Source organism: Pantherophis guttatus, chromosome 3 (assembly GCF_059756535.1).
Source record: "Pantherophis guttatus breed Tessera chromosome 3, ASM5975653v1, whole genome shotgun sequence".
Lineage (NCBI taxonomy): Eukaryota > Metazoa > Chordata > Lepidosauria > Squamata > Colubridae > Pantherophis > Pantherophis guttatus.
Window position 1 is genome coordinate 32,867,195 of NC_142065.1, and position 20,249 is coordinate 32,887,443.

The window sequence follows — 20,249 nt, forward strand, 5'->3', positions numbered from 1 at the left end:
ACTAATTTGGTTAAATATGTAGACATTTATTTGCATAAAGTTAATATTCAAAAAGTGGAAATAAGAAACTCACTTAACCCAGATCAGGGAATTATAGAACTCAGGATCTACAGATTCCAAGTCTTTTAATCCAACTGGTTTATTAAGGATACGTTTGTAGAAAGGTTGGGAGAAACCTGTGTCTATAAATTTTCCATGGAACAATGCCTGAAAAGGATAGAAAGTATTACTTATCTTACATTAGCATATCTGTTTTGAAGCCTATGCTACTCTTAATCTTTTGAAAGAAAATTTCATGAAAGGAATAGCAATAGTAATACCACTTAGATTTATATACTGCTTCACAGTGCTTTACAGCCCTCTCTAAACTGTTTACAGAGTCAGCATATTGCCCCCAACAATCTGGGTCCTCATTTTACCCACCTCAGAAGGATGGAAGGCTGAGTCAACCTTGAGCCAGGTTAGAATCCTCACAATGGAATATATGCTACAATTATTGTCTCAATTTTTTCTTTTGTTTTTCCCTCCTCATTGGCAATATTTTTCATGTTCACCTTAACAACTATCTCACTGAATAATTCCTCTGTTTTCCAATCAATGATTTTAAAGATGTCAGAGAGAGTCTGTATGAAAATGAAGGCTAAAAGCACAAGGTCATATTGTGGAAACTGGTTGACTTTGTTCTTCTGCTGTAACGTGATTTGGAACTTGTACATAGGTACGGTAGTTTGTGATCTGTTCTATAATCAGCCCATGGTTATTTAACCCAGTGAACAATGCTGAATAATTTAACTTTTGTCAGTTATTAGAACATGCAAGTCAATATAATTTAGATTTAAGTACTGAAAACATCTCTACAATTTCATGTAGATGCAACAAAAACATATAGCCTATTTTAACAAAGCATATGACAGCCTATAATAATCTCAAGGTTTTTTTTAGAACATTTCAGAGTAAATTCAGAAAAAATTGATTATTCTAATAGCACTGTTATCCAAGGTATGCGATAGATTTTTTTATCAAGGTATTAAAAGGTATTAAAAGGAATAGCAAGGTATTACCAGGTATTAAAAGGAATAGCAAAGTTAAAAGCAGGCTTTTAAATATATTAAGCTTTCAAATATAAAACACTGAATGGAACACAAGAAACATCATTGCTGTCAAGGTTATCAATTTGGTTTTCCTGTATCCAATTACATATTTACATAAGGTCTGTGGCCTATTTTAAAAATAAGAAAATGGAAAGAGAGTCTCATCTTCTAGAATTAACCATTATCAGTTTTGCTATATGGTTTTTATAATATCTTAAACGTGTTATGAGTATTATTTCATGCACTGAACTCACCATAGCAATAAATCTACCAATAAAGCGGAAGTATTTCAGATGATCTGGATTGATGTAAGAAGCTGGGTTTATCTGTAGGCAGTAGTTATCCTTCCCTGCATATTCAAACAGGCAATACATTGGATTCAGCACTTCATGCGACAATAGAAAGAACCATTCCCTGAAACCACATAAAGAACTCACAGTCAACACCACAAAAAAAAACCACATGCACACACACAACAAACATAAAATTTAGACAGTTGTGTATACATTTCTTTGGTGTTAATACCTAAAAACACTAACAAGCTTGCATATGCCTTTATTTTTGCATCTATGCTATGAGTTTCAACAAATCTCGCATCTGCTAGACAAGTTCATAACAAAGAAACTTTAGAGTTATTCAGTGATATCTAACTGCAATTCAGGCATCAATAACAAGTAATTTACAATGTTCATCTTTTGGATGAAATTTGTAAGAGAAGGAACAGCAGAACCTAGGGGAGGAGTCAAAAGAGAAATCAGCCTAGAGCCGTGATGGCAAACCTATGGCTACACGTGCGCACGCGAGCTGATTTTCGGGCCTTCTGGGCCCACCAGAAGTAGGGAAACAGGCTGTTTCCTGCCTCTGGAGGGACTGGGGGGGGGGTTGGGGAAGGCCCATTTTTCTCTCTCCCTGGCTCCAGAGCCTCTCTATGAATCTAGGGAGGGCAAAAATGGCCTCCCCCCCCCCGAAGGCCAGAAATGGCCCATTTCCCAACTTCCGGTTGGACAGGAAGTGACATTTTTTGCTGTCCCCATCCTCCAGAGCCTCTCTAGAAGTCTCTTTACAAGAAATATTTGATGATCTGAAGAGTAGGCAAGGATGACTGAATGTGCTGTACAAATGGAACTATGGATTAATACTGCACTGAAATAAATTTCTGCATGCTAGTAGCTTCTTAAATTAGCAACAATTCCAACTGTTCTCAAATTTCTAAAAGATCAAATGCTGAATTGGATCCAAAGATCATCATATTTTAGCACAGAATTCAAAAGTGAAGATTTAGTGATTATAATTCTAAATCTCTGTTTTTTGTGAGTTTACAGAAAATATAACTAAATTTGAACCTCACAGTATATACTTTACTTATATTATATAGTATATATTTTACAGAGGGCATTTTAAAAAGCCTTTTAACATAATGGGGCAATAATGAAAAAAGAAAAACCTCAAATTTCTTAAGCAACTTTCTATAGCAAAATTTTACAGTTTTATGAGTTTTATGAATTAAGTCATACCTACCGTGCAACACCTCCATAATCTAAGCCTTCTTCTCCTGGGAAAATGACCCACAAGCGTCTTCGTAGGTCCACGGCACTAAGACTCATTATCTTCACAGGGGGAAAAAATCAAATGTTACTTAGAATGTTAATAGTTATTCACATAGCTATTCAGATTAAAGCACATTAAGGCAGAGACACAAGTTGAAATTAGGAAAAAATGCTGATCAAATAATTTTAATAATTTTTTTTTAGAAAAAAAAATTTCTTAGTTTCAAAAATTTCTGCTCATTTACCTGCTGAAATGAATCTTCAAACAGTGTTTTCCTGCTCACTGTTATTTTTATATGCTGGGGCATAGACAATTGCTGAAATGTAAGAAATACATTTGAAAAACAAACATATTAGATAATCATAATTACAAACATATTGCACTCTCAGCAGGAACTGTGAACAAATTAATTACTTATCCTGAATAAGAGGCACTTTATGCTCATACCCAGCAATTTTCTTGTTACAAAATAAGAAAGCTTCTAGCATTTATTTTATGCTCACATAGTGCATGTGATAAAATACAGATACAGGCAATGTCGGATATATTATATGAAAATTTAAAAAGTTGATAATCAAGAAAATCTTAATTGTAAACAAAATTATAATTCATACGTGCAGGGAAAGATGTGACAAGTTGGTCTACAGAGTCACGGAAGAAATGTATTCTTCATTCATGAAGGTTACCCTCCAACAAGGCAAATCCATAATGCAAAGGACAAATGGTGAACTCACTAGAAAGAAACATTGCTAACTTCATGGTCAAGAAATCTGAATACAAAGTATTACTGTGTAAACTTTTGGAAAAAGGTGACATGCCAATTCTGTAATTTCTCCATTAACATATTTTTATAATTAAATATGTTAATCACATTGGTGTTTACAGTATTCATAAATTCAGTAATAATTAGCACTGTGAATATTTCAAATTTCATTCCAAAATATGGATGCCTCTTCATAGCAACTGTACAAAGCCAGAAAAAAACTAGGCTGTTTTAATAGTGACCAACAGGCTGCTTTAATGAGTCACCAACAAATGTTGTGAGGCAGGAAAAAGTGGCTCGTTTGTTTCGGGTCTGCATGGCATTACAGATCAAGACAAAAGAAAAATTGCTGCAGAGTGAGAGGAACCCAATTGTTCTTTTTTCCTCTTCAACCCTTATGTTTCTGGAGCTGTTTAATACACATCAGCCTCAGAAAATCCAGGACATAGAAACCTAGTTGCAGGACCTGATGTATAATATCAGAAAGCATTATATAAATATTTCTTACTCTGAACATATAGAGGCAATTATAAGCTCTGATTTGATTTATCATGATTTTGAATACTAATACTAAACCATGCCTTATAAACAAAGATACTGCCAGTGCTAACCTACACAAATCACAATATGGCATAACAAATTGCATGATTTCAGGCAAGGTTAAATGTTTTGCAGATGATAGCAAGAGTTTCATGATTACATTTCTAAAGGGAGGTATCTCTCACCTGACACCAAAATCGGAAATATTGGACCTTTGCTTTGAAATCACGAACATAGGCTATTTGAGGTCCGTTGTCTCTGGAAGCAAAAATCAAGGTGACACTGATTAAGCACAAACGTATATTCAGTTAAGGATTTTACCTAAATAACTGAATAATATTGAACAGAAAAATATGCTATCAGAATGCATACCATCTTTCCCCAATGGAATTGGCCCACCCCACTGGTGCTGGCAGAAACGGCCTACTGCGGATCCCATCAGCCAAGGAATTTTGGCTTGGTGGGATCCAGAAGAGCCTTTTCTGCTACGGCTCCTATCCTTTGGAACATCTTGCCTCAGGAAATAAGGTCTGCTGCTTCTCTTTTAGACTTCAGAAAAAGCCTTAAAACCTCTTTCCTGAAAGAGAAGCTGGCTAGAGGTGGTTGGTATGCTAACAGAGAACATCTCTGCCCCTTAAACCCTTTTTAGCTTGTTTTAATTTTTGTAATTTTAATCCATTTATATATTTATAATCTTTGAATGTTTGTTTTATCTGAATGTAAGCTGCTCAGAGTAGTTTGAACGGCAAGATAGGCACCAAATAAATTTGACTGAGTGATTGATAAATAAATAATAAATAAATAATAATAAATAATAAATAAAATAAAAATCCCTCCTCACAATAAAGTATTTCTCCATAAAAATCATTACTTAAAACAGCAATTTCCTATCTTGTGTTAAATATAAACTTTCTTTTTAGAAATAGAAGGATTTTTTTAGTCCACCTTGGAGTGACTTATTACTGCCCCAACTGTAAAAGAAGTCAAGGGGCATCTGGTTTCCTCCCTGATAGTACCTTAAAAAAAACTGCTGATGATCCTTGGGAATTGCAGTTTATCCCAGAAAAGATGGACTTCCATCCTGGCATCAGAACCAGAACAAAGAGAAGGATAGTCTATTTCAGTGGATGGATTTCATCACTCAGAATTCTGGGAGTTGAAGCCCACACATCTACAAGTTGCCAAGACTGAGAAACCCTGGTCTACTTCATCCATTCCTTTTCTCTAATTCCTAACATACAACCCAGCTAGTGCAAATTAAATGGAAAGATCGGAAAAAGTGGAGGGAAAGAAAGTGATGAAGAAAGGTAAATTTTCTTTTCATTCTAATTTTACTGAAAACAAAGCGAACAATTCCAAATTATAAAGTGAAAGGACAGAAAAATCTATTTGCTGATATCTCTAATGTTCAGTGTCACCCCACTTTCAGTTTCAAATGGACTTAGCAGTGTAGCATTTACATTACATTAAACAGTGTTCACATTAAATACTGAAAAATAATTCCCTTTATGCATTATCTTGTTTTGTTTAGAAACTGCCTGAAAGCAAAAATAAACCCGACCTGCCTTGAAAATAAAGGGTATATAGAAGAGAAAAAGTTCAATATTCAGACTGGTATATTAACCAGTGTTATCAAATAATATTTTATCAGAAAGTAGCAATGTAATTTAGTTAATATGAAAGATGACCCAACCAGTGTTGTGTAAAACCCTGTCCCTTTTTACAGGCTACCTAAACACTATTGATATTTTAGGAGGAAAAAAACATACAAAGCAGACTTTCCAGTACGAGGATCGATATATGTTGTTGTTCTTCTGTTGTGATCCACAAAATATGGAATTCCATCCACAGTGAATCTCATTTCCCAGCCCTCTGGTAAAGGTTTTTCATTTAATTGACTATAAAAACAGATACAAAAGATATGAACTGCATGTTACAAAACTGATAGACTATGCAAATCATATCTGCATCTTAAATCCAAACTAGCAATTATTTGAGCAGAACTTTAATTGTCCACTACTATTTATCTGGTACTCAAAGGGATTGCGCCATTAGAAGGAAAAAAACCAGAAACATTTAGTAAGAGAATATTAAAAATGCTGCTATTCCTGCTCAGTGATCAGATGTCAATGTTTCCTTATCTACTAGATTATCAAAGAGAACAAATAACACTATTTTCCTTACAGCTGGTATGTCTTTGCCATTCTGTTCTTTCTTATAAAGGTCTTTTAAACTAAAAATATGCCATGACATCTGAATATTTTATAAAGTAGTGGACATTTGTTACACCTTAACTTTCATGTTGTTTTTCATTTTTAATCATTTAAATATTCAACAAAATGGACATGAGAAATAATCACCATTCTTTGAGCTCATATTTCAAACACTGATGCTGCAAGTATTCGGTATGTCACATGTAATTATACTGCATCTTAACCGAATGTTAATATTTAAACTTAGTAAGATTTTCACTGAGGGTCCAAAGAGACAAATGTGATATCATAAAACTCTACTCAATGTGCATATGCATTTTTGAGTTATTACTAGAGCACAGGTGCATAGACTTTGGAACATGGTTGAACAGTGCTGGATCTTACCCTTGACTCCTGGGATCTTCCCACTGTGTGATGCGAGTATTATGATTGACAAAATATACTCTGCCGTTGCTGTCTGTTCTCTTTTCTGAGAGAAAATACAGTAATACGTTGTTAGTTTTGATGTAAGACATATGTAAGTAATATTTATGTGGGTCTGTTTGGTCATGGAAAATATCTCACCCAATTTATGTAAGACTTATTGCTATTGCTATTATGCACTACAACAATTTGGATGCCCCTCCCCTAAAAAACAGTGTTAAGGGCCTCAAAGGAAAAGCTTAGGATGCATAATAGGAGATGAACATTGGGAAATAATGAACAGATGAACTTGCTCAAATGGAACCTTTCAGAGGATGTAAGGAATTGCAAATATGGAAATTATCACTGAGAAAGCATTTATTTTCACACCATCCATTTTGGCAGCTTTGAAATCACTTGGTTTTAATCTTAATCTTACCTGAAAATATGGTCTTCTATAATAGTTATGTAGATGAAGTATTTAAATTGATCTACAAACTTAAATCATCTTTATAAGGTGCAAGTGCAAGAGCAACAAAGAGTAAATTTACTTTCAGAAAAAAAATAGGCCTCATTTTTTTTTTGAGTAATGCCCCTTCAGCAGGATACATCCTGCTCACTGTTTATCTCTTAATAAAGGTCAAATCCCGATTCCAGATTTTAAACAATTATGCAGTTCTGCATGTAAAGTAGTAAAAACAAATTGACATTATGCATTAACTCCATAAATGAAAACAATATTTTATACGGCTTATGCATCTCAGTGCTACCGCATGTAAACTTTGGAGTCATGAATGTCAGATAAGAAAAAAATATCCCAGTGATTACTAAATGAAATGAGTAAGAATAAATTCCAAATAAGTGATAATAGAAACTAGAACTTAAAAATATCTTACCCCATCCATGTGGCAAGGGACCAAGAGGATCAAATTCTTTATTCTGTGTGAAGTCTTGATTCTATAATCAGAAGAAGGCACATCTTAATAACCATTAATTAAATTGATGTAAAATCTGTGCTATGCATATATCATTTTAAAGCAAGATTTCTCTTTCAAGACAGTAAGTTTAGATTATATGTTTATTAAGAGTTAAAAGGTCCCAACACTGGCTAAGATTTTCTAGCAGGAGATAAGAAACTCACCAAGTCATCTTTAGGTGTCTTTATAAACAAAATTAATACAATACATGAAGTGCAAAACTCAAGGGGTAACTTTACAAAATAAGACTGAGTTCAGGTGAAATTCTGCAAATCCAATGAAATATTGCCAATGTGAATGTCTTTCTTGAATGAATTATGATCATAATCTCTATACTGGACTAAACATTATTTGTACTGTTCTAAGAAAGACATAAAACTTAGTCTGAAATATCTAAGCCATAATCCTCTGAAGTAAAGAATTATTCAAAATAATATTGTAAGCAGAAGTAATTTTCCAAAACTATGTAAGAAGGAAAAACAGTAATTTCTATATACATCAATCAAATTACATTTAAATTTTTATTGTACTGCTTTGTTTTTGGAAACTTAATGGATTCTAAATAGAAATTAATTAATATAGTGTTCTCTCAATTCTTAATTTTCATTAGATGGTGGTGTGCTAATGTATCTGTTAGATTTGATTTGCAACTCATTCTTCAGTGTTCTCACCCCATATATGAACCTCTGGTTAAATTGCTGCATAGCTCCTTGAAGCTGGCTACGCTGAAGTTGCCATTGCTCATAATTACGGACAGATTCCAGAGTTGGTCGTTGCCAAGTCGTTGTTCTGGTGAAATGGTCAACATAATAAATCCGTCCCATGTTATCTACTCGGCGCTCCCAACTAAAAAACAAGGGCGATATATTTAAATGAAAGCAGCAGAGATCACAAAGTACATAGCAATCAGATAAAAACAGAAAGAGAATGGAGAATGCATGCAGTATAAAAGACACACACACACACACACACACACACACACACACACACAAATAGGGAGCTTTATGTTTGCCACTTGGAGGTCCTGAATGAAAGCCAGGATATAAATCTACACACAAATAAATAAAATGGGCCAAGCAAAATAATTCCTCAATTTTACTGAAACATTGAGGAAAGGGTAGATTATCTTTAATTCTATCCCTATGCCATTCTATTTCTCAATTCCAGCATTTTGATTAAAGCATCTACACTTTATTTATTCATGTCTACCTTGTCTTTAATAGCAAAAATAAGGCTTTTCTTTTTAAATTATTCAAGTGTATCATATATTTTTAATAAATATGTTAGTATATGAAAAATGGGATTTGATTGCTTTCTTATCTACTGAACCAGAAAAAACGTAGGGGCAGTAGAGCAAACTTAACAATGCTGAATTTATACCTATAGGTTCTTTTACAACTGCTTGGGAATGTCCCAAATTTCTAGATCTACAACAACAACATTCAAAATTATTAAAACATATAACTCCCAAAGCAATAACAAGCTAGCAAAAAACAATCCATGAGTTAATGTATTGAGAATTGCTCACCCTGGAGGAAGAGGCTCTGGCCTATCCCATGTTGTTCTTTTTTCTACATGATCTACATAATACACCCGGCCATGCTGATCCACTCTTTGTTCCCACCTGGAAAAAAATAAACTGTCACGTGTGAATTTATTCAAATACCTTCATCTTGTTGCTTATTTGAAAGTGGCTTCTTAATCCCTCTACAACTGCAATATATAATAAGTGCATTTTCTTCATATATAGACATTATACAAACCAAAGGCTTACTTTCATTTCACATTTGTAAACCTGCTATTACTATAGTGCAATCCCTGATAAACAAAATTCTTCAACAATTTGCAATTTCACGAATTTCCTGGATTAAAAATATTTATCACGTTTGAACTGTCTGTTTTTTAATTCAAATATTTAGAGTGGCAAACATGGAATTTCTCATTTTAACCTCATAGTAATTCTGTAAACTATTGTAGGCTAAGAATTTTGGATCAACCACCCATCTTAATTTGGCAATTAGGATCTGAATCACTATCTCTATGATCTAGTGCTTTGACAGTACCCATTTCCCATCACATTTTAAGTTTTGGGAGAAGCAGAACAAAACCTGCTTGTCATTCCAATGAATTCTATTTTATTCATATTTTTGCAGCATATATTCAAGTGTTAGACTACAATCCTTCTAATAATAAGCAGACCATTTAGATCTAGACAATTTTATCTTTACTATATCACATTAACTTGAGAACAAGAATTTATGATGACCTAGTAGGGTTGCACCACTGGGAAAAGAGCCACACTAGTTCATATTTCCCAATAATTTCTAATGATATGTTAGAAACAATATCATTTTAATTAAAACCATATTTTTCCACCAGTGTACCTGCTTAGCTGGACTTATATCAGCTATCTTGTTTTGGTGCTGCATTCAACATTCATTGCTATAGGAATTTTGATATTTGTGTCATTATATGAGATTTCATAAAGAACTTTAAAAACTGGTTTATAGGTGGCAGAATTATATTTCTGAGTATACAAATCATATTTTGGGTGATTTCAGGCATGAAAGAGATGCAAGAAAGTGCTGTCTTTCAGAGGAAAAGATGCTAAGCTACAAAACTACTTGTAATACAGAATTGAACAACAGTGAACACTTGCCCAGGTGGAAGAGGACCTTGGCTAACTGTAGGATGGGGCTGTGAAATGGGAGTTGCTGGCTGAACTTGTCTGCATATGGGTGGTGTAGCTACAGGAGATGTTGCAGGAAGAGCTGTCCCTGCAGTTCCTCCATCAGAACTTGGTTCTGCTGCTGAAGTGCTTGCGGTTGGCACAGTTTCTTTATTAGCTGCTTCTGATTCTGTGGAAGAAGGGCCATTGACACATGCTGCAGAGAATATAGATTGGAAAGAAGGCAATGATTACTTTTACTTTGATACATCAGAGAAAGCCTGTAGGTTTCTACATGGTACATGATAATAGTAGCATTATTAGACTTTTTTGATTAAGAATGGTCTTGTAAAAAAGCCTTTTAGAAAATACTTAAATATCAAAATTCATTTATAACATGACATTAAAAATTGGGGATCAATTGTTTTGAAAAAGTAGCTCCCAGTTAAACAATTCCATTTCAGAGAAACTGTAGTTTCAGAAAATTAAGATGAACAATTCGGGATAAAAGTTCTCGTTCTCTTGATCACAAAAATTTGGTAGTCTTTAATGAAAATATTCACATTTGCAGGGGGAAATATATAAATACATAAATTTTCAAAGCCAGATTTGGGGAGGGTTCATATAAGTGAGTGAGTGAGTGAGTGAGTGAGTGAGTGAGTGAGTGAATAAATAAATTTATTTATTTATTTATTTATTTATTTATTTATTTATTTATTTATTTATTTATTTATTTATTTATTTATTTCAGTATGTAAAAAATATTATATAAATATGGTGAAATCTTCCAAACTTTAATCAAACATGTCTTAGCATTGTAAACTTTTCTTTATATAGTTTGAGAATGTTTTCCTGAAAGTCAGAAAGTTAAATAGTGCAGAGGGTAAACAATAGCAATAGCACTTAGATTTATATACTGCTCCATAGTGCTTTAGATGCTTCTCTGAGCAATTTACAAATGTCAGCATATTGTCCCCAATAATCTGGGTCTTCATTTTACCAACCTCAGAAGGATGGAAAGCTGAGTCAATCTTGAACCGATCAGGAACGAACTCCTGACAACAGTCATAAATAAAATAAACTCTGAACTCAAGAGAATTTGAAAACTTATCTCATATTGATATTCACATACCAACTGGAGCTGAAGGCCTACGCGGGGTGGGTGGAGGTGGTCGAGAGGGCCTGGGAGGCCTAGAAGGCTTGAAGCCACCATTTGCAATTAATGGAGAGTCACTGGTATTAGCCCCCTTGTTTTCACTGGAAACAGCAGTCTCACAACTGTCAACACTGCCACACCTTAATAGAAAGGAAAACACAATTTATCCTTGAAACTTGAAGTTGGCATTTAGATAAAAAGGGGGAGTTAAATTTCCAAATCAAATACTACATACTGTGCTATATAACAGGGTAAAGGATCACTGAAGTTATTGCAGAGTTATATGCTGACCTCCAACGTTCCCTTTTGACAATGCCCACTGTCCCCACAATGAAGATAATAGCTCTTATCATTTTGCTTTGAAAAAGGGGAAGGAGAGCAAAACAGGTAAAAAATATGCAGGTATGTTGTAAAAACTTCATGAAAAAGGTGAAATTTCAATAAGGGCAGGTTTCAATTCTTGACATAAGAGATATCAAAGGGAAAAGATAGTGTCTGGAAAATGTATCTCATTTTGCCTGAGATACTACAATGGATGTTAAAAGAAATAATGGAATGGGATCAAAAACACTTGGGTGGGGCAACACCATGGAGATGTTTGGATGAGCTGCCTGCATAGGATCCTCGAATAGGCAGGAAGTCAGTGTAGATCATTATGGTATGTAGTATTTGATTTCATATAGCCAGAGTGACATGAATAATTCTGACAGCATATTGCTGAAAGATGAGAAAGGATTTTATGGCATTAGAACATAGATACAATTCACCAGATATTAAACTGTGTCATTGAATCAGTTTATATTTATCTGCTCTCTGTTTAGTCTTTCTGAATTACTCCATTGACTTTAAATACATATTTAAATACAAATTTTAAATGTATTTATGCTGAGTCAATTATAGCTAGGCCAGCAATCATCTAGAACTCATGGTAAGATACAACTGAAACCACCTTACCTTGTTTCATTTTTTGCTTTGGAGCCATCATTTTGGTCAGGACCTTAAACATAAGGCAATACAAATTTACAACATTCATCACACTAAAAAGATATAAACATTACATAATTATACCAGGCAATTTTATGCACCTAAATATCGACATTAAATATATGATAAAGTGGGACCATAGTTGTCCCACCAAAACAGACGAACCCAGAACCAGGAAACATTCTTAGCTGAGCAACAGAGGAGGCTGGCAATTTTCAGCAATAGCTCCTTTCACTTAAGCCCTCATTATCCCTTCGGTGTTGTTCTGAACCCTAACCGTAACCCCCAAATCAGGCAAGCTTTTTAGGAAGCTAAGAAGAGGGAAAGAGAGTTCTATAATTTTATATAAATTAAAATCAGAAAAGACAGGGAGTTTGTAGATACCATTGCTTGCTTTTGATTAAAATATATATTGATGATACCTGAAAATAAACAACTGACATTTGCAGGAAGACTAAAGGCTATGGATAACACAGTCTAGAAAGTTATTTCTAAAATGGGGGAAAAAATGGAACAATGGTTAGTGTATTTTTTTGATGAAGCAACATTTTTGAAATTAACTCCACAGGGAGGTCACCTGTCCATGTTATCTCTTTGCTATTAAATACTCTTCTGCTATTAAAAAAGACAACTCTTATTTGCCTGGATTTTTTGATTAGCTATTTTGGGCTTCATACATAAAAATAAAACTTGATGAGATTAAATAAATATCAAATAAATAATGAGAAATGATGTGATGTTTCTAACACAGAATCAAAAAATTATTTTTGAGAAAAAATTCTGTGAATGATGAACTGCTATATAAGGTCTAATACATTTTTCTCCAACCCGTTGCCTTTTGATATCTTGGACTACATTCTTTTAATTCCTAGTTCATGTGCCTACGGTCAATGCAAATTGAAAAGGTGATATAGGTCAACACTTCTAAAGGGTCACAAGAAGAAAAACAGTCTCCCAGTAAAAGTAAAAAGTAGGTTTTTTATTAGAAATATTATCAAAGGCTTAAGGTAGAAAAAAAAATTCAAAGGAAAATAAATTGATTATGATAAGAAAACTTTGGTGAGATAAAATCCACTAAGAGCTGACAACAATGAGGACCGATTCCCGACCACAGAGCAGGCAGAGCTTTACAATACCAGCAAAATATGATGGATGTATGCAGTATACAGCAGTTTGAGAAAAATATCTAGAAGTAATTAACTAACAAACTGAATTACTGTCACTACTCTTCTGCTATTAAAAAGGAGCTTAACACATATACAAAGTATCTGGGCCATTTTTTTCATACTTCAGTGGTCACAAATCAAAAGTTAGAAAGGGGGATGCTGCTGATCCTTTGCGACACCATGGCTTCCTGCTCTACAGATGGCTGAACACAAGAATTTATATTTAAGACTAGAATCTCAGTGTCAATCATCTGAGGTCAACCACATCAGGAAACAGAAACTGAATGGAATACTGGAACTCTGTTTATAAAGATTAACAGCAGAATCTTGAAAGCCTGGCAGAGTGGAGGCTTGTAAGAATCTGAAACCGAACCCTATCAACCCATAATGGTTGTTTGTCCAGAAACTGGCTGGTTTTCTGGTTACTCTAGACATTACTAATTCTGAATATTATTTATTACATTTGTATGCCTCCAAATCTGTCAGGGACTTAACAAAAGTCAACAATTAAAACACCAACAGTATTGTCAGCAATTATACAATAAAAACATACCTGATAAATTTAAATAGTTTAAAATGATAAAATCTAATTTTTAAAATCTTGACATCATGATCCAATCTGGAACATGAAACCACAACACGGCAGTAATAAATAATTGATGGCAAATAACTTCCAAATGCCTCTGGAACAGTTTTTGTCTTTCCTACTTTTGGGAATGATATTAAAGGAAGAGGCAAGTCCAAGATTATTTTTTGGGAGGGGGGCTATTCCAAAGGACTGGGCCTCTAACCAAAACACCTTAGTATCCCAAGCAGGGTTAAGATTGTCTGGTAACTAAGACTTTAAGTCATCATGTTCATTGCAATAATATATAGTTTATTTAAAATTATGCTATTTAAAAATAGAATTGTTCTGGCAAGATATTGAAAGCATAAGGGAAGAGTATCTATGGTTTCAACAAACTTTTCTCACAGGAAATACCTCAGAGTATTGAGGGCTTTGTTTATGTGTCATAGATACTCTATAGGAAAATATTACTCACTTCTTATGCTTGAGGCATCACCATTAGTCAGAAGCTCGGGATCCACCTGCATACCATCTAGACAGACAGACAACTCTCCAATTCCATCAGCTGGTTCTTTGTCACCAATAAGATCCATGTTCACAATCACTTCCTCAACTATATAAAAAACAGAAATAGTCTATTAAAATGTTTTAATTGCTTAAAGCTAAGCAAATGGGTTAGACTTGTTAACAAAATATTTAAATCCCCCATATATGCATTTTAAAGGGTTGCTGATAGTGTTAATTGTAATTCAATACTCCTTTCCTATTTTTTCACGTTTATCTTTATATCAGCCCTTATTGTACCACACATTTTTCAATAGTCTATGGAAATAAATCACATTGATGAAATGAGCTCTTACATTTGTTTCATTATTGCACCAACTGAAAAAGGCTTAGATATTTTGACATTCACCAAGAGGACCACAAATGTTTTTCAAATGTGGTACAGCAGATTTTTAACTGAATGGGCAATTCAGCAGCAAAGCTTCCTGCAAAAGTTTTTGCTGCTGTATTTTAAAATAGGATTTCCAGTCAAATCACTCGACTAATATGATAAAAAAAAAATCAGAGTTCTTTGCAAATAATTTTCTTATTTCAACTCATTTATTTCTGTATAATTTTAAGTATCAACATCCCTTAGAAACATCACCATACATTAATGTGCATTTCAAAGTGTCGAGAATGAATTAGAATGGCATTGTTTAAAATCTAAGAAATGACATCACTATTGACATTAGACCAACAGTTTCAAATATATACAAAGATTATAAAATTGGGAACATCTTTCCAGGGAAGAAATGGCAAACTGAAGATGGCTTTGCTAAAAGTGAAGCTGATAACCACAATAGAATGAAGAGCCAACTAATAGACTGGCTCATTATAATTCCTCTCCAGGCAAGGAGAGGACTTGAGATTGCTCACAAGGTCTTCAGACAATTGCTCCTTCTGAATTGGCCCTAATTTAGAACTCAGAACATAATTGGTTCAAGTTCAAAAATATTTCCAGAATGTATAGATAACCCAATTTGAACCTGAAAGAATTGTTTTTATCTCCAAACAGATTATTTCGAATTCAATTGTTTTAATTTTGAAATTATCGGCATGCCTGTATCAGACATAGCTATGCTGTTATATTTTTTTTAAAGAGGGCTCCATGTATGTAAAAGTATATAATTTTCAGTAATTTGTTGCTACATACTTACGTTTCATATTATTTGCTTTTAGTTTCTCCTGAATATCTAGAGTGGCAGTTCCAAGTAAGATATCTGACTTCAATGTCTGGTGACTCCATACGCGAAAATGTAGTTTGCTAACAGGGGAGACAATTCTAAAGAAGCAGAAGCAATATCAAACTACTTATCTTTCCTTCATTTAAATTATGTATCAAAATACCACACAACTTTGAAAAAAGTTGCTAATAGTTTAAAATTTTGAAGGCTGGAGTTTTTAGGTGAAATATGAACTGTAATCAAAGTGCTAGTCGCTTTACTATGTTAACTTTCTTTTTAATGTTTAGATTATTTTACATACATTAGGCATATTTATACTAGTATTTCCAGCTGCTGATCAAACATTTTCTGAAAGAAAATATCAAACAACTGTGGGAATATTCAGTGTGGGATATAATCCAACATACAAATCTGAGTCTTAGTTTAGTTATTTCAAAACAATATAATGAGTAATTTTGAGTTTTTTTCTTCCTACAACTGTTTACCTTACTCTAGAAGTCATTCCAGTGGACTGCTTCTTTTTCTTAGCAGCCAATAATATTATGTCAAAAAAACTGTTAAGGTTTTGACATTTGCTTTGCTTAAACTGAAATGTACTTTGTTAATTTTGGCCTTTAATTGAACTGAAAGGAGATAAATTTCTGCAAACTATAATGTCCAATACCTACAGATCATGCAACAAACTATTACAGTATTGATCATTCCTGGATTTGGCTTTTCTTGAAATGTTTTGGCATTTTTGCTGGCACAATATACATGTAGAACATCCAAAATCTTAGAAGTATCTCTAGAAATATTTGTTTTATTGATTTTCAGTATTTTTATCCATTATTTTAATGGATGCTAAACTGATAACTGATATGTACGCTGTTACTGGAAACAATTCATTGATGTTTCTTCTGACACTTCCTTGTAAAAAAAAAAAAACCTTCCCTGGCAGTATCTCTCCCTGAATTTTGGATTAGTGTGCACAATAAGTGCCAAGAATTTAAAGAGAAAGCTATGAACATACTGATTCCATTTGCAAGAGTTAGTCAATGTTTTTCTACAGTTGTGGTTAGAAAAAAATAAAGATCAATCAAAAGTAAATGTGAAATGACAATTGAAAGTAACTACTTAACATGAAACCTGGATTTCAGGAGTTATAGAAAAGTTAGCAAGGTTCCCATTTAAAATAACTAATTTCATTTCCAATTAAACGGTATTCTTTTATAAAGTTGTAATGGTTGCCATTGTTTTGACAAACACATCAACATTTAGTAAATACTGATGTATGTACTTCTTTCCCCATTTAATCCCAATGAAGTAATTTGTTTTATTCTTTGGGGTCAGGAGGTTTCAACAAATTCATTTATTATTTTAGACCGTCATGGCATCATATAGCCTGAGAACTCCAGGCATTTATTGGGTTTAGAAGGCTACGCAAATGGAGACATTTTCTCCATTTATTTGGGGACCAATAGAATTTTTAGGCAGCAAGTAATTATGTTCTTCCTCTCAGACTAATGAAAATAGGAATTACTAAGATTTTTGATAGGTTATGTAAACTGGGTAAAATGTGCTTCAATGTATCCAACAAATTTAAATAAACAAAATTCTGTATGCCCATGAACATTTATACTCTTTCTTTAGAAGCACTGCATTTTTCCATTATCAATATTCATCCCATAATATTATCTGATTGTATTTCTATTTTTTCTTAGAATGAAATTATATTTCTAAACTTACACTGTAAGATGCTGTTTCCATTTTGGACTGTTGGTATTGTTGCATTTTTCTGTCTTCTTTGACTGACCATCAACCCAAACTTCCACATATGGGCTGGGTCCGAACCACTTATTTTTGTTTTCTTTCAACTTTGCCGAAATAACTTGAAAAATAAGAGAGAGAACAACATGGTCAAAAATGACCTGCAGATAGGTATCACATTGTTTCATATTATTCAGTTTGTTTAAGTCAAGGAATGAAGCATTTATTACAGCAGAACTAGATCAAACCTAAACTGAAAGATTGTCCAATATTTAAAACAGATAGCAGCATAATAATACAGATTATAAACACTTTATTTAGAATGGAGGCTGGAAAGTATGTTATAGTTCCTGAAGTGTGCATTTTATTTGAATAAGCTAAATATGAGAATTAATATTAATATATGTTTATATTCACTCCACCCACGTACATATGTATAGTTTCTGACATTTATAGGTTGCTTATTAGTCAAAATTATCTTGTGTATAGAACATTTTTTTATTTTATATGTAGCTCTTATGGAGTTTCTGAAGGCTATTATTTTCATTTAAAAATTGTTCTATGCTTATTTTTAGGTGCTTAGAAACTTAAATGTAAGTGTAAACAAATGTAAAGTACCTATGTATATATGTATGTATATATTTGTATCCCATATTAATTTTACAAATAACTCAAGGCAGTGAACATATTCAACATACCTTCCTCCTCTTATTGTCCCAACAACAACTCTGTGAGGTTAGTTGGGGTAGAGAGAGTGAGGCCCAAAGTATATAGTGATATCAATAAGCATAGTCATGTGAAAAATATACAGCCCATTAAAATCTTGGAGTTTTTCCAATACATTTCAACATACATATATTTGATCTTCATTTCAACTATATTGATAAAGGGGATAGAATACAATGAATACCATGCACCATTTACATTTTATAATCCATTGTGTAATTTAAATAAACATAGATGAAAATTCTGCATGGAGGAAAAAGTAAGCACATTGCTATATTTATCGCTAGCTCAGCTCAGGTGGACATGACATGGAGATTTCAAACCACTACCGAGGCTAGTCTGTCCAAGCAAGTTCAGCAGAACAGCAGAATGTAAGATATTGAAAGAGGTCTTTAAGATTCCCAGAATTGCATCACATGACCTACAGGTAGCTCTTACCACTGCTGATGTCACAATGCATGAATCTATTATTAGAAGGAACCTGTACCAATTAGATCTACCTAGAAGAAATGCCAGGAGGAAACGTTTGGTATCCAGAAAAAAACACCAGGGCAAGACTAAAAGTTGCTCCTGAACACCTAGGCAAAAACCAGAATTTCGAGAAAAATGTGCTTTGGAGAGATGAACCAAAGATAGTTATTTGATCACAGTATTAGAACAAATGCTAAATGAAAACAAAGACAGCATTTCACTAGAAGAACCTGATACCAACTATAAAACAAGTTGGTGGAAATGTTATAGTTAGAGGTTGTTTTGCTGCATCAGGGCCTGAGAAGCCCACCATCACAAAATTTTATTTGTTTGTTTGCTTGCTTATTTTTCTCTAGGAGCCTGGTGGTGCAGTGGACTAAACTACTGTTAAAGTAGTATTTAGCTGCCAGCTGCCTGCAATTACTGCGAGTTCAATTCTCACCAGGCTCAAGGTTGACTCAGCCTTCCATCCTTCCGAGGTAAGGTAAAATGAGGACCTGGTTTGTGGGGGCAATAAGCTGACTTTGTATAAAATAGAACACTGCTTGGGGGGCCCAAAAGCCCCATATACAAAAGTATGAAGGCTATTGCTTAAAAGCATTGTAAGCCACCCTGAGTCTTCGGAGAAGGGCGGCATATAAATCAAACTAATAAATAAATAAATAAATAAATAATATTTATTAAATTTATCTGCTGCCCATCTCACCACAAGGTGACAATATGAGGGAGGGAGGGAGGGAGGGAGGGAGGGAGGGAGGGAGGGAGGAAGGAAGGAAGGAAGGAAGGAAGGAAGGAAGGAAGGAAGGAAGGAAGGAAGGAAGGAAGGAAGGAAGGAGGATTTCTGGAATGGGCAAGTCAAAATATGGATAAAAATCTCACTTAGAAGCTATGGGGGTGATCTGACACAGGATGCTAGAAAGCCCTCAAACATTGCTGAAAAAAAAATTATACGGAGAAATGGGAAAAAATATTTCCAGTCAATGTCAGAGACCAGTTGACAGTTATAAGAAACACCTACTTGATGTTATTTCTGTCAAATGGGGCAATGTCAGTATTAGATCTAAGTATTATATTATTATAAGTATTATATATTCTAAGTATTATATATATAGATCTAAGTATTAGATCTAATTTCACATGATTGTACATATAAAAAATAATAGTGACAGAATGAGGCTAACAGCTAACATTCCCCTTAACCATTTTGCTTTGATATTAACATCACTATATGAGCTCAGTTTGATTTAAAAAGTGTCAAGTCTCTCACTTCAATTACAAAAATGCAAGAGAACATTAGTTTTTGTCATCACTGCCAAATTTAGAACACTCCTGCTAAGTAGTGGTTTTTAGGTCAAGCAAGAAGAAATTGAGCTTATGTCACAAGATTAATATTCAACGTAACATAAGTTTCTTTTCAGAAATGTTAAACCATTTGTTTATTTGTTTAAATTAATACAGCTGAACAATCTCAGATTTGTGGCTCAACTGATTAAAACA

General features: G+C 33.7%; 1 protein-coding gene across 4 annotated transcripts in view; it reads right to left on the reverse strand.

The window, feature by feature from the left end:
* ITCH (itchy E3 ubiquitin protein ligase) overlaps positions 1-20,249 on the reverse strand; it is a 49,256-nt gene that overhangs the window by 9,815 nt on the left and 19,192 nt on the right. For all 4 annotated transcript variants that reach the window (XM_034414025.3, XM_087889223.1, XM_034414027.3 and 1 more), the window contains exons 3-18: positions 17,535-17,676; positions 15,780-15,904; positions 14,552-14,689; positions 12,313-12,355; positions 11,335-11,498; positions 10,194-10,419; positions 9,063-9,158; positions 8,206-8,380; positions 7,454-7,514; positions 6,540-6,624; positions 5,712-5,840; positions 4,128-4,200; positions 2,884-2,955; positions 2,610-2,698; positions 1,346-1,505; positions 74-207 (exon numbers count right to left, since the gene is read on the reverse strand). In XM_034414025.3, coding sequence (XP_034269916.1) covers positions 74-207; positions 1,346-1,505; positions 2,610-2,698; positions 2,884-2,955; positions 4,128-4,200; positions 5,712-5,840; positions 6,540-6,624; positions 7,454-7,514; positions 8,206-8,380; positions 9,063-9,158; positions 10,194-10,419; positions 11,335-11,498; positions 12,313-12,355; positions 14,552-14,689; positions 15,780-15,904; positions 17,535-17,676 — 1,912 coding nt within the window. The remainder of the gene's footprint in view (positions 1-73; positions 208-1,345; positions 1,506-2,609; positions 2,699-2,883; positions 2,956-4,127; positions 4,201-5,711; positions 5,841-6,539; positions 6,625-7,453; positions 7,515-8,205; positions 8,381-9,062; positions 9,159-10,193; positions 10,420-11,334; positions 11,499-12,312; positions 12,356-14,551; positions 14,690-15,779; positions 15,905-17,534; positions 17,677-20,249) is intronic.